A 15,788-nucleotide genomic window follows, 5' to 3' on the forward strand; every position below is an offset into this window, starting at 1 on the left:
TGGGCTTGCAGTTCGGTTATTTTGTGTGCCCTCAGCTTGGACTTCAGGGGATGACTTTGCTCAAAAGAGCTGTGCTTTGTTTCATAGTGGCGCTTCACGTTGCCACTTTTAATTAATGCCATATTTTTGGAGCGTATGAGGCACACTGGTTTTGAACTGCTTTTCAGAAGAAAGAACGTAAATTTCTCTGTCCATTCGTCTTTAAAACAACGGTTTTCCGCATCAACCTTCCTTCTTTTGGAACAATGCTGTCATCACTGTCTTCCTCTCTGCTCTGCTGCGCTGGCAGCACAGGGTAAACAAATGATTTGATTGGCTCAACTGAGTGAAGCTACAAACAATACTAGAAATATAACTAAAGATTAAGGCGAGTACTGCTGGTAAAAACAGCATAAATAGAAAAGTAAAAGAACACAATAAAACACGAGAAAAAAACAAAGTGACTAAAAATGTACAATATAGAAGAAGAAGAATATTTACTAATGTTACTGATATTTACAGAGGTGGATAGTATAAGGAGCTGTGCAGTTTTGTGTGGGAGTGCACTGAACGTGCAAATTCACAGTATACAGGGATACTGCAATGTGCAAAATAGAAAAAACATAGAATTATGTTAATGTAGCGTATAAGAAGGAGGGGAGGGTGGGGCCAGTGTCAGTGAGCAACGCAGAAGGGGAGAAACTGTTCTTATGGCGAGAGGTTTTGGTCCTGATGGATCGCAGCCTCCTGCCAGAGAGGAGTGTCACAAACAGTTTGTGTCCAGGATGGGAGGGGTCGCCTACAATCTTACCTGCATGTCTCAGGGTCCTGGAGGCGTACAGGTCCTGCAGGGATGGCAGGGTGCAGCAGATCACCCTTTCAGCAGAGCCAATGATACACTGCCACAGTAACCAGCCAGTAACACAGCCACATCTGTCCTGTCCTGTCCTGTCCTGTCCTGATACCCTTGTCTCTGGCAGCGGCAGCAGCGTACCAGGTGGTGATGGAGGAGGTGAGGATGGACTCTGGCAGGTTGAATTTCTTCAACTGCTGCGGGAAGTACATCCTCTGCTGGGCTTTTTTGATGAGGGAGCTGATGTTTAGCTCCCAGATATTGTCATTTTCTGATGTAACTGTATTAAGTGCTTAACTGCTTTGTTACTGTCCACCACTGCAGATAACCTCATGAATTATGACCACAGCACTGTGGATCCAGACAAAAATGCTTAGGAGATAATAAATGCTACATTCTCAGCCTCCAGCCATCCACCTTCACTCAACTGTATATATTTATTTCTGCCGCTGCAGAAATGTGCACTCATGCCCACACACTGTTTAAATGAAGGTGGTCCTGTAATACATGTGTGCATGGACAGTGTCGCTGTGTGCTGCTGGAGTCGGGTTGATAATTATTCCTGTTTGAGTTTGACACAGGAGATGTTACAGGAGCAGGCTGTGAACAAGGCTCATGGAGAAGGAGAAGGGAAATGTAAGATCTCATTTTAATTTGCATGTGTGAAAACGCCTGCATGAAAATGAAAACATCTGATGAATAATTTTTAGTGTACTTGTCATAATGCAGCCTTTGTAATAATAATAATAATAATAATAATAATAATAATAAAATGTAATGTTACTGTACCAGTGCCTGGAATTCTTCCTGAACTGTTTCCAGAACAGGACCAAAACATACAAAGCCGAGTGGTCAGATTAAATTTTGGCGACAGCCTCAGAGGCATTATGTTTTCAGGTTGTCCGTCCATCCGTTTGTCCTGTGTGAACGTGACACCCCGAGAACGCCTTAAGGTAGTTTTCTTCAGATCTGGCAGATTTGGCATGTTTTTGGCCATAACTCAAGAATTTATATGGTAATTATGACAATTTCACACAAACATTAACTTCACTATGACATCATAATGTTCACGTCTCTATGTCCTCTGTAAAAAAAAACAGTCTGCATGATTCTACCTGGAAATTATCCAGTGACATTAGATGTTTTGTTATTAAAAAAAATACACTTAAAGCTATACTATGCATGTTTTTTTTTAATGAAAATGAAATGCATAGACTTATCACTTACGTCCCACTGACAGTGTGTGGTGGTGTGTGTATCTGCAGAGAGCCTGCAGCCCTCTGCATGTATTGTTCTCATTATTTTGCTGTGCATGATTTGATTGTCCAGGCTTAGTTTAGTGAAATCTTTTTTGAGTTTGAGTTTGTCTGAACCTGCTTTCTGAAACAGGCCCCAGTCATTTTTGAATTTGACCATTCACCAATCACACCACTTCACCAGGTAGCGATGAACGTGTTTTGCCACTGTTAGTTAGCTGACATTCCCTCAGATGCAGTGACACAAAATGGATTGTGTTTTTGAAACAAAAAATTGTGTGTAGCGACAACACTGAGTCAGCAAAGCTCTAAAGTGTGAGGTGAGGAAATATGAGCCTAAATATATGATATCTGGATTTATAATGGCAGCAGTGGTGCTGAGATGAGAACATGGAGAGTTCAGTGTTAATTCAATGTCAATTTTTAATCATAAGTGAGCCTGAAGTTACAAAAGGAAGAAGACTGCTGAACTAAAACACAGGAAACTATGTCATGATCAATATCTTCCTTTACTTGAGCTTGGATTCAACAAACTCTGTTATTATAATCAACACTCACTTTTATACTGTATGGTAGCTTCAATCTACACGTTTAAGTTGAATAAACTGTGAAGCTGATATTAACAAAATTAGCGAGCTAATGCTTAGCTAACATTAGATTAAATCACATTATGTTACATTATGACAGTGGTTCCCAAACTTTTTTCTGGTATGCTCCCATTCAAAGGGTGAAAAAAGCTGACAAACCCCCAACCCGTTTTTTTTTTTTAAATCAATCATTATAGAGTTGTAATGACTAATCACTTATTAATCAACTTTTTCTTTTTTTTTTTTTAAGAAAAAAGTCATACTTCTCTGATTTCAGATTCTTAAATGTGAATATTTTCTTGTTTCTTTCTTTCTCTCTTACAGTAATCTGAATACCTTTGAGCTGTGGACAAAACGAGACATTTGAGGACGTCATCTTGGACTTTGGGAAACACTGATCAACATTTTTAACAATTTTATGACATTTTATGGCCCGCACAAACTAATTTATTAATCAAGAAAATAATGGGCGGATTAATCAGTAATGAAGGAAATTAAATTACAGGAAACACCTGATAAATAGACCCTTTTTTTCAAGTGATAAGATTGTGACTGGATTAATTAATTGATTCATTGAGAAAACAGATTAATTGACAAAGAAAAAACATGTTAGTTGCAGCCCTAAATCATTATCATTAACTAGGGAGACAACTAATAAAAATGGATTAAAGAGTTGAATTTTAGTGAAATAAAGGTCAACACGACAGCGTCCACAAACTCGGTCTGGGAACCACTGTATTATGACTTGTTTAGGGCTCAAAAGTCAAATTGTAGGATTTGGGACTAAACTCATGACTTGAATGCAAAAAATTATAGTGATAGTTCACCGAAAAATGAAATTTCACTCAATATCTCCTCCCCCTGTGCTGATGTGAGGATGGGTGAAGATCTCCAGTTCACAAAACACTGCTGGAGCTTCAGCAGAAAACAGTGTTGCAGCCAAATCCAGTACAATTGAAGTGAATGGTGACCAGTTTTAAAATGTAAAAAAATAATACAAAAAAAACCCACAAAATGTCTCCATACTGCTCATGTGGTGTAATCCAAGTGTACGTAAGCTGCGACATTGAAATTTGACCCAAAAAGACGTCATTTACACCATGTTTTTAGCCTCAATGTCAGCTGTAGCCTCTCAGACCTGATCCTCGTGCACACACCTGAAGCAGGTACACAGACTCTCGCCCAAGCGGCACGACAGCTGCAAAGAAATGTTGTTCTTCTTCTATGTTGAAGTCCTCAGATATTTCCTTCTTTGTTGAACGTTTGTGAAGTCAACTGTGCGCATAACAAGTGACTATTTCTGAGCAGATCTCTCTCTGTTGACTGAATCGCTTCCAGGTGGAGATGTAATTAACATCACATGAACATGACCTGCGGCTCTTTTTAATTAAATAAAAAGAAGAAAAAAGGACATACCAGGGTGCAACCCAGAGCTGAACTGAACTCAACATAAATCAACCATTGATGTGGGAGCTGTATCGGATACATACAGGTTCCAAAAATATTATTGTGCATGAAAAAGCCTTTACTTATGACTTGCAAAACCACAACTTGGTCTCATCTGTGGTATTACATCATTTAATTAAATAATTTGATTACTAAATATGATGGAGTAAAAAGTACAATCTTTTCCTCTGACATGGAGTGAAGTGGCTATATGGAAAAACACATCCAGTACATAAGTTCTGTATTTGTATGTTTATGCTGTTATTTGATAAAAAACACACTCATTCATGACATGAAGACAACTGTTTATTAGAAAGCAGATTGTCAATGATTAGCTTCCGCATGTTGTTCTCTGTCTTTAGTCTTCCACAGTGCTAAGACCTACAAACTCATTTTACAGACAAGCTCGAGCAGCGGGTCAGTTTTTCTAAATGGGCTTTCGACTGAGTAAACACACCAGACACTTGGGATGTTTTTATTCTGTCATCACACAATTTTTAGTGGTCATACAGGCAAACGTAGAAAATAACCAATATACTGTATAGTCTGTAACATTAGATTACACTGGTTAAAAAAAGTGGATGATAAACTTGCTGCTCTTTGCATTCTGCAGCACCGAGCAGAGTCATGAGAGGAGAGCCAGCAGTATGTTGTAGTTACATGGTCGGGCCACATGTGGGCGATGGTGCGACAGACCCATCCATCAGCACACAGTGAGGTCATGACAGGACGTCCTGGAGGCTCAGCAGCTTAAGGCGGACATGACTGAATGGATTCATAATTCAAAGATCTATTCAACAGTTGAATTCTTATATTTATGTAATCAAAGATGTCCAAAATACCACATTAATCATCTGTGTGTGGGAGTTTGTGCTAAAACTATCATCAGTAGTTATATGATCATATGTCAGCATGTCTCCTCAAATCTCAAAACTAACACTCAGCCATGTTCCATTTATGTCAGAACTTTTCCTATTTCACAGACAGTCACTCATGAAAAACTGAGAACTGGCTTGTGTTTGAGATAGGTAATCCACTCAGCATTATCCAAAGATTCATTCATAATAAAGTTACTGTGCCATCATGAATTTATAGGGTGTAAAAACAGCAGCAGAAGTAAAACTACTGCATTTAAAATCTTACTTAATTAAAACGACATACTAAGTATTGGCATCAAAATATACTTAAAAGTACTATTTCAGAATAAAAGCAGCATGATGTATATGCATAATAATACATCATAATGATAGTTTATTAGTATATTTTTGTATTAATAATCTGAATCTGCAGAGTGACATAAATAGGGTTGTTCTGATACTGATACCAGTTATGGAAATGCCTCTGATATAGTCGAAAATACTGGACTGGGTGCCATGAGTACGCAATATATATACAAATATGTATGTGTACATATATGTATAGGTAGCTACACATATAGGTGCTCAGCCAATACACAAAGTTTGATACTGGAACATTGGAATCTAGAATGAGTGTAGTTGACTGACAGCATTTGTGTTTTCTTTTTCATTTCTGTTTTCTATTCAACTGTTGAATCTTTTTTTTTAATCAGTTCCATCCCCAATTATTGTTAATGGTTGATCAAAACTCTTGGGGTGAGGGGACTCAAATTTTTGTCGGTTTCTATAAGGGCAGAATACCAGAAAAAGTTTGGGAACCACTGTGCGAAGAGAACAGACAGCTGTACCTCTAATGATATCGATACACAGCAGGATAAGAACTTCTGATACATTTTTATTCTGGCAATTTAAATTACCATATTTAAATTATTGACATAGAGTTGGATGACTGTTGCAATTAAAGTGTGATCCTAATTCTTACTCAAAAATTTTATATAATTTGTTAACACACTCTACAGTACGTACCTTGTGTTTGGGGAGTATGGAGAAACTAAAACTCACCTGGAGGAAAACATGAATACTTTCAGTCCTGATGGTGCACTTCAGCCCCTTGTGGCTGAAATGAGTATTACAGCAACAAACAATTTATTTCAAACTTAGCAAATGAATCATGATTCTCACTTGCCTCTGTAGATTACCTATCTCAAACCAGATTCAGGTCTGTTAAAGCTGATTTCCATCATATAATGAAACATGCTGCAGTGTGCTTCAGGAAATGGTTAAAGGACAATTGCAGTTTATTACAACTTTGGTAAAAGGGCAAATGGTTCATCCAGAGTATCTAAACCAAAGTTTACGTTAGCCGGCATATGCTAGCTTTCTGATGGCATCATGTGTAGTTGCCCTGCAGATGAACATATTTCCCACAAAGCATTTTGCCTATTTTATATACCTGAAAATACGTAAGACTGTGTAAACTATGTCACAGAAAAATAGCATTTTTCTAAACAATACAGGAATGGCATTTTTTGGCCGTCCACAGTACTGAAAGGAGCATTGGGGAATTTAATTTTGGCATGATCACGTCCTCTGTGTATCTGCATGAAGAAAGGCAAAGAAATGAACCTGACATTACAGGTACAGACTGTAAAAAAAAAGGACTAATGTAAACTCTGATCTAAACAGCTATATTTGGGGGTCAAATTCAAATTGAGTGACCGGCAATGTTACTAATAATCCCTCACTGCACACAGAACTGTATGCACAACCACAGTACAGCAGGACATCAGTCTGTAAACTGTGATGGCTGTTTACAACAGACTAACTTGTTCACCTTGTTGTCTCTTCCAAATAACTTTGATTGATCAGGGGTTTAGAACAATTTAGAACCTGTCTGATCGTCTCACTGCTTGTGTTTCTTGCCCAGTTGGACTTGGGTTCAGTTTAATTATAACAAGGAGAACTGATCGGAAAAACAAAGTTGTAATAAACAGGAATTATCCTTTAAAGTAAGTAAATGACATGGTAAAACACTGGTATATTCCTTTTATGAGCCTCTGCACTGCTGCCTTCCAGGGCTTGAGGCCTGGATCAGTCTCCTCATGATGACTCTGACTTGGTCTAAACACACGATCACCTCTGACATGCTCCATGTGGTGCCTGATGGCCTCTGATAAGCTTTTTGGCAAAACATTGTAACCTCAAGGTCTGACTAGCTTGTTCCAAAACTTTCAACCACACCTTAACAGTCTCCATCAGCAGAAGAGTTTGCTCTGTTGTCATGGAACTGTACATGTCTCTGTAGTTTCCAAACTTTGCAAAGTCAAGAATAAACTTCCAGGCTCAGCTTTGAAGTAGGGTCGTTCCAATACTGATATCAGTATCCGGATATGCCTCCAGTACTGTCGAAAATGTAGGATCAATTATCAGTGAGTACGAGTCTTTGCACCAACCCAATACCGGGTAATGTATTAGCCCAGAAACAGGACCCTGGTACTTCCCAGCAGCATCCTGTGTGCCAAATTTTGTTTTTTTCGAGAAGAGAAACACCTGCTTACCATGGCATCGGATCATGTTTCCAAGTCCATGTGATTGTAGCAAGCTCGTGGTAAGCAGAAAGCAAAATAAACAGGTGGATTGTGTGTTTCCCAGTCTGACTTTCTCCAGGAGTTGCCCAGGTCTTGGTGGAGTTCAGGCTAATTTTGATTTCCTGATTTGGTTTATTTTTGTAGTGATCCTTGGCAAAACCCAGACTTTTTGAGGTGTCTTTCTTCTGTGATTGTGAACTGTATCGGACACTTTACTGAGTCCAAAAAGTCCTCAGAAAAACAGTTCCATGACAGCTGAGCAAGCTTGCTGCTATCTGGTGTAGACTTCGAGTTGACATTGTTCTGTCAAAGTGCTGTGTCTGAGGTCAAGCTCAATGATACAGCTTTTCTTGATGCCTGATGCAGAGATGAAATGACATGAATGTGACAGAACATTGAACCTTGGGCAGCATCGCAGGAAACCAGCCCTGTTCTCAACATGACCAGCACCTCCTCCATAGGTCTTTTCCACCACTGCAGTTCAGGCATGTAATTTTGAACCTTTCAGAGCATTTTAACCAGCTTGAAACCCATAAGTTGCTTCTCAGCTGGAACCAAAAAATACAGGGTTTCCCCCCAGTGTACTGCAAGTGTGGTGGCCCACTGGGCCTAAGCTGATCCCCCACTGGGCTTAAGCATTGGGGAATTTTATTTTCAGGGTATGTGTTTTTAAATTTTTTTTAAATCTCCAGTCTGCTCCGAACACTGACCCTGTAGGGCCCTATGAAATCTGTGTTATGGCTGATTTAAATTTTCATTTAGGTGATTCTGGCCATGATTATGCTATCACACAAACTACAGAACCCTTACTCAATGCTGCCACCGGCCCACACTGGCACCAGGCTCCCGTCAAAAAAGACTTGCCACTGGGCTCAACAACTTTTCTGGGGGAAACCCTGAAATAGCAGATTTTCCTTGGGAACCAAAGTGGGCGTTTCGTATTCTACGGGTTGTTGCTGCAACTCCCCCATTGATGATGATCCTTGATTATAATGGTTCCCCTAAAAACTGGTGGAAGTGCGGGCTTGTTCTCTCAATAGCACCAAGGTTCCAAGAATCTTGAACAGAACCGGTTCATGAACCAGAGCTAATTTGGTGGAAAAGAGCCTCCACAGTGTCCTCAGAGTCAGCTGCTCTTCCTGTCTCTGACATACACTTTACATTTCTTGGTACAGAAAGTGTAGCAGCGGGGCTGGTTACTGTGCCGGGGTGCAGCGGTGGCTCTTGTAGGTTCCCAGATGGCGGAAGCTGCGTCCACACTGCTGGCAGCAGTAGGGCGTGGCCCCGCTGTGGATCCTCTGGTGGGTGTACAGGTTCCCAAGCTCCTTAAAACGCCGGCCACACTGTGGGCAGGCGTACGGGCTCTCGCCGGTGTGAACCCGTTGGTGTCTCTTGAGTCCAGAGAGCACTGAGAAACCTTTCCCGCACTGAGGGCAGGGGAAGGGGCTCTGGGCCCCGCTGTGCACCAGCCTGTGGCTTTTTAAGCGGGCCGCATGGCGGAACCTTTCCCCACACTCTGGACACATGAAGGGCTTCTCTCCGGTGTGGATGCGCTGGTGCTGTCGCAGGTTACCAAGGTAGTTAAAATGTCGGCCGCAGTCCCCGCACTCGTACCCGCCCTCGATTTTTATCTCCTTTTTCACAGCCCCCACTCCCCGACCAATGCCGGCACCAGACCCTACTCCTGCACCGCCTTCATTCTGTGGCCCACCACCCCTCCTGGAGTCACTACTGCTGTCTCCTATGCTGGGTGCGGTTGAGCAGGTGGACTGCAGGGCCTGCAGAGCCTGGGCGTCAGCAGAGTCTGAGTGTATCAGTTTGACATGTTCCTCTAGGAACACAGAGTCAGGGCAGAAGGTTCCACACAGAGAGCAGATGTAGGTGTGGCTGGGGAACTGCTGGCCTGAAACCACAAACAGATGTTATTTCAACAGCTAGTAGCAGTCGGTTACATATTTAACTATGACATACTGGAATGTTTTGTGCTTTGACAAAAACACACAGTGAGGTTTGGGCCAATGTCACACATTATGAAAGCCCTCTCTAGTCCACCACTGTCTGTCCATACTGTCAGCTCACTCACCTTCATATATAATTCCATATACAGCATATGAAACAACAGCAAATAATGATGCCTATAAATATACTGTGGGAGAAATTATTTCTTATTATCACTGCATTCTCTTACCAGCCAAAGTGAAAAGAATAGTTCACCTTCAACTATTATACAGCAATAAAGATGCACCGATCGCAATTTTTTCCAGTTTTCTTTCTTTGTAAAACTATTGACAGCATACACAAACATGTTTGCAACTTTTTTTTAACGGAAAATGAAACTGTACATTCATGATAGAACACCTCTACCCCCTTCTCTCTTTCTGTCTCCTCTCATATTTTCTTGCCCCCTTTACTCATGTCCTCTCCTCTGTTTCTCCTTCTCTTCTTCCTCTCGTGTCTTTATCCTGGTGTTGGCAGCGTGTTTCAGCGCAGCTGCTTCATCTGGAGAGTCTGCATCTCGCTGATTTTTTTTGTGCATTACAGTGAAAATGATCTTTTGACACTCATATCGACATCACTCCAGCCACATGGAACTTTCTAATACGGTTTCAATGTCTGCATCTGTAGAATGTGTCACAGACATGAAAAAAAATAATGTGAAAGGCAGTATTTTTCTGGTGCGCTCTCCCTCTCTCTCTGCACAAAGGTAAACAAAAATCACTGCCTGGTTTCTGGCTACAACTCTTTTCTTCTCTGCACAACTCTTCTGCAGCTCAGTGTAGAAAGACAGGGCTGGCAGTTGCAGCGCTGCAGCAGTGATGTTGTCTGTGTGAACACCACAGAGCACATTGTGTTGCGCATGCATGTGGAAGTGACCGGCACAGGATTGCATTTATCTGACACTGATCAAGCTGAAAACCAGCCAATTTAGGTTACCAGCTGATCAATCAGTGCATCTTTAAATTACATAAGTATGCAAATTATCTACCATTAATATAATGCCTAAACTGTTTTAGTAATTCTGACCATCATTCCTTTCTCTTCTCACCATTCTTACCCACCTGCCGCGGGCCTGTCTGTGTTGCCCTCCAGAGGACTCCCTCCCTCCCCTGGAGAGCTCTGGGGCTCCATGGAGAACTCAGCGGGCTGAATGTGTGAGAGCGGGGCCTGGGCCTGTTCCAGTCCAACCCCCTCCCTCCTCGACGACTCGTCCTCATCGTCATCCTCGGTCTCGCCGGTCGGGGTGTTCTCACACTCAGGCTCCTTCATGACTGGGGGAAAAAAGCAGTACTTCTCATGTTTTTCCAGTTCTATCAGGTTGTCTTTCCTTTTTGACATTTTACAGAGGCAACTAGAAAAAAAAACTGAAGAAAGATTAACAATGTTGTCCTTTGCTGGTTTAACAGCCTTTTTTAAAGTATTATACCTGTGTTGAATGATGCAAATTTCATCATCAGAGGGAGTAGACATAGGCTCTGTGTGGACATCTGCGTACCCTTAATTCATGTGACTGCGGGCCAGAGTTGTCCAGGCAGCCCTTTTTGTTTGGTGGTTTAAGTTACAGCAATGTATCACACTTTATAGATCATCATGTTTACACTATTTGAGAGTGTAGAGTATATTATTGTAGGTCAGTCAATATTATTGGCAGATACAGGTCTATCACAGGTATATTGTACGAATACATATGTTGTCTGATACGTAGTTCTATTTGTGTTTTATTCAACATACTAGTGAAAGTCTCCTGCTTCAGTGACCTCATGTCATTTTGGAAAATAAAGTTTAACTGTAAAATATCCTGCTCCCATGACATATCTTTTTTCTTAGGTGTTTGATAACCACATTTGAGGGATCATCACTAAAAATGTGTATTTATGTATACTCTGTATATTATACAGGTCTAGTCACTCTTGTTGTCTAAAATATTAATATATTGAGAATCTTTTAAATGCTTCAATATTCATTTTCCACAGCCTTGATACTAGGGCTGCAAGTAATGAGTTTCATGTTGATTAATCTATCGATTATTTTCTTCATTAGTCAACTAATCAACCCTGTCACAATCTTGTCAGCTGAAAAATTGATGATATTTTTCATGTGTGGAGAAGAGGAAAAGAACAACATAACAAGATGAAAAACTGTGTAACAAGAGATGAAAGTAACGTAACAGATGTAACGCACGTCTGTGTGCTCCACATGTTTGGACCCTTTCCTGTAACGATTATTTTCTTCATTAATCGATTACTAGGTCTGTTAAATGTCAATTGAAAAATGTTGATCAGTGTAAAGATGATGTCCTCAAATGTCTTGTTTTGTCCACAACTTAAAGATATTCAGTTTATTGTCAGAGAGGAGTGAAGAAACCAGAAAATATTCACATTTAAGAAGCTGAAATCAGAGAATTTGAACATTTTTTCCTTAAAAATGACTCAAATCGATTCACTGATTATAAAAATAGTCTGTGATTAATTTAATAATCAATTCATAATTGATTAATCATTGCAGCTGAACTGTCTCTCTTCTCTCTCCGACACTGTGTTTACACACAGTGCTGCAGTGTCACCTTTGTCCTGTTTCCTATCACTCGCCCACGGTGCTGTCTTCTCCTCATCTCTCACTCGTCTCAGTTGCTGTATCTGTTGTCGTGTTACAACCTCAGTACATCTTTCTGTAAACAAAAACCTAAAATTTTATGCCCTCAGTCTGAGTCATTTTTTCCCTGGTGGTCTCGAAAACGATATTGAATACTGAAATTAGAAATTTCAGTATTGTGACAACACTAGTCTCTCTATATATCTATCATGAATAGAGCTGCAGTAATGACTTGAATTAATTATTAATTTATTAATCGATTAATAAATTAAACAACAACTATTAAGTAATTTTTTTGAAAAAGTCAAAATTCTCTGATTTCAGCTTCTTAAATGTGAATATTTTCTGGTTTCTTCACTCCTCTCTGACAGTAAACTGAATATTTTTGAGTTGTGGATGAAACATTAACTTATGTAACGTTGGTTCCTCATGTCTGATGACATGGCAAAGTGGTAAAAAAATAAATAAAGAAAAAAAAGCTTGTTTTACAGAAATCATGGTTGTTGCTGCCTTATGTTCCACCTTGGACAATGAGCATTAAAGAGATCATTCAGTATAAAACAGTCACAGAGCAGGCAGATTCTTTTAACAAAAAACGTAATTTTACCTCACAGAACACGGGAGTTGCTGAAGCACCGCTGGTTTGATCAGTTAGTTTGTGTTACTGTGTGACTTCAGTGAATCTTACTGCTCCTTTAAAACATTTAAGTCCCACAAACTAACTAATAGATCGAGGCAGTGGTAGACCAACAACTCCTGTGTTGTGTGAGTTAAAACTTTTGTTTTTGACAAAGGAGTCTGATCATTTTGGGGACAGAATAGATGGCAGCTTCAGTTTCCAATCAGAAAAGTATGACAGCAGTTAAAACAGTGAAAAAGGTTGTTTTTTTTAAGATGTCTAAAATACATTTTGCTGCTGACCCTGTCCACAGCAGTACACTGCTCAGCTTCCTACACTGGTACTCCTGCTGCTTCACCAAACTGGGGGTCCGTCAACTGCCATTTACTGTAGATAATACACTGACTATGGATAAGTGCCTCATACAAACATACTTCAAAATAGCCAGACTATCCCTTTAACACTAAACTTAACAGCCAAGGTGGTGATTTTGACTGTTTTCAAAGTTATATGCGCAAATAACCGTTGAATAAAAAAACAATACAATGCTGCTGGTACCTGACTTTCTGAAAAGTTTCTGTATTTTCATGTAAAATGTTTTTTAAGTCAGCCTTTACTTTGACAGTAATGTGGCTGTAACTAGATGAAAAGACAGATACCTTTATTAATAGCTTATTAAGTGATTTTTCATGACGTGGCAGCTCAGAAGTTTTGTTATTATTCACTCTAATCAAGAAAGAAAAGGCTTTGAATTTCTCTTTGAGTTGTCATTTTTGACTGGTCGCAACATTTGAGGAGATCAGTTTGAGTTTTTGAAACAATGATCATGATTTTTCACCATTATATTACATTTTATAGACTAAACAACTAATCAATTAGTTGAGAAAATGATCGACAGATTAATCGACTATGAAAATAATCGTTAGTTGTAGCCCTAATCAATAATACTGCCTGATATACAGTTATCAGAATTTTTTCTTTCTCCAAAATATCAGTATCAACCTGAAAAATCCTGTATCTGTAGGATTCTGACATCATATCACAAAATACTCTAGAAATATTGAGATATTATTTACAAGCCAGACCGAAAAGCCATCCCTCCTCCTGCTAAGAATTTCTTAATTATGAAGAGAAAGTCACAATTCTGGCACACCTCATACCTTTTTTTTTTTTAACTATATTAATTTTCTTCCTAACTTTTCATGCATTTTGCTGGCTACAATAGTCCTCCACAGATCAGGTTATATACAGTCCCTGTCCTCACATGTGTCCTCAGGTGTGCAGTAACACCTCACACACACCTGATCATTGACTGTGTGTGTTTTACCTTTCAGCTCTGCAGAGTACTCCATCGGTGCGATCCACTCGTAGTCGTATATGCGTTTGCTGCCGGAGGGTAGCATGCTGAAGATGTCATCTGTGGTGGACTCAGAGTCTCCGTGTCCGGGCCCGGAGCCAGTCATCCCGCTGTCCGGCCACAGGTTGAGGGAGTGCGTGTCGGGCTCCGGCCGAGCCTCCCTGTCGCCGCTGGCTTGGCTGCTCTGGTCTCCGTCCAGGTCACCACAGCCCCTTGAGTTCTTGTCCTTCATCAGATAGTCGCAGATAGCGTCTATATTCTCCTTCTTCACCCCGGGCAGGACGGGTTTGGTCCTCCGGGGGTCCACACTGTTCTGTTTGACCGAGCTGAAGTCAGCTTTCTTCAGGCCGGCGTCAGACGGCTCCCCCGTAGGACCGCCGGGGTAAGGCTCCCTGCCATCCCTCTGGACCGTCTCCAGTTTGGCCTTTAACACCTCGATCTCCTCGCTCTTCTCTTGCAGCTCCATCTTGAGGACCCTGATCCGGATGCTGACCATCTTGCGGATCTCGGACAGAGCTGTCTCCAGCACCACCGTGATGTTCCTGCCCAGGTGCTCAGTGATGTCGCTCACCGAACACAGCAGCTCCTCGTCGGGCTCCAGCTCCAAGAAATCTCCGTCGACTCGGCCGGCTGCCCCGGGAGGCTCCATGAAGGCTCCGTGGAGTTCAGGAGACAGACCCGTGTCCCCGAAACCCGGGTTTCTTTTACGACTCATTGGTTAGCGTTAGCCCGGCGACGAACTCTGTTTTCTGAACAGCTTGGCTAGCTAACAGCCACTCAGCAAGCTAATGTTTGGATGGTGCTGAAAGATGGTCGTGTGTTGAAGGGAACCCAAAATTTGTGAAACTCTCGCGAGTTTTGGACCCGGTGCTTCTTTATTGCACGTTGTACAGACTAACTTTTTTTTTATAATATCATAGCGGTAGATGATTAGGTTTACGGACAGAAAACGTTTGGTTATGGTTATGGAAAGATCGCGGTTTAAGTTAAATCATCACTCTCGCGAGATCTTTCGCGGGTCTGAGGTTCCCTTCTAGCACAATCAAAGAACTGGCGTTAGCTTTGTCGGTTAGCATGAGTAATGCCGGATGTAACAGGAATCGATCTTCAAAATAAAGGCACATCATGTTAAACTACTGTCATTGTGGTAGGTTCGTTAATTTGATTTTTATTTTGAAGGCCGTAAACGGAAGTATTCTTTTTGATAGTAATGTACTTGACAGACACACACAATAGTTGCAGTAATGGCTGAATTCGGCAGAGTTTAGATCAATTTTCATAAGTAGCGCCCTCTACAGAGTAGGAAACCACCCGTGACAGTCAGACCAGAATTATAGTACTAGTTAAGACAGCATTCATAAAAGGTTTAAACCATAACTAATGGAGTCATTAATGGTTAATAAATTGTTTATTTCAACGGATCTCAAATAGGGGTCCCTGTGAAAGGGGGATTCATTGAAATTATCATGATATAAATTAATTTTTTTTTGTTTTTACAAAGGGCTTCATAGTTAATTTTTTTGTGCTCGCAATATTTTTATTGTTTCCATACTGAAAAAAAAAATGAAACATAGACTCACAGTTAAAACAAAAATACATTAAGAACCATCAGACATGAGCACAATCATAAAAGAAAGAAAGAAAGAAAAATACAGG

The 15,788-nt window shown here is 40.6% G+C and overlaps 1 protein-coding gene across 1 annotated transcript; it reads right to left on the reverse strand.

Moving 5' to 3' along the window:
• Window positions 1-8,043: 8,043 nt before the first annotated feature.
• On the reverse strand, window positions 8,044-15,459 carry znf16l (zinc finger protein 16 like). The gene is made up of 3 exons (XM_084712980.1): window positions 14,103-15,459; window positions 10,626-10,835; window positions 8,044-9,469 (listed from the first exon to the last, which is right to left on the reverse strand). Exons 1-3 carry the CDS (start codon window positions 14,845-14,847, stop codon window positions 8,763-8,765), a joined length of 1,662 nt encoding a protein of 553 aa, XP_084569106.1. The 5' UTR covers window positions 14,848-15,459; the 3' UTR covers window positions 8,044-8,762.
• Between the last annotated feature and the right edge of the window lie 329 nt (window positions 15,460-15,788).

This window comes from Lutjanus erythropterus, chromosome 23, assembly GCF_056507025.1.
Source record: "Lutjanus erythropterus isolate fLutEry1 chromosome 23, fLutEry1.hap2, whole genome shotgun sequence".
NCBI classification, from domain to species: domain Eukaryota; kingdom Metazoa; phylum Chordata; class Actinopteri; order Lutjaniformes; family Lutjanidae; genus Lutjanus; species Lutjanus erythropterus.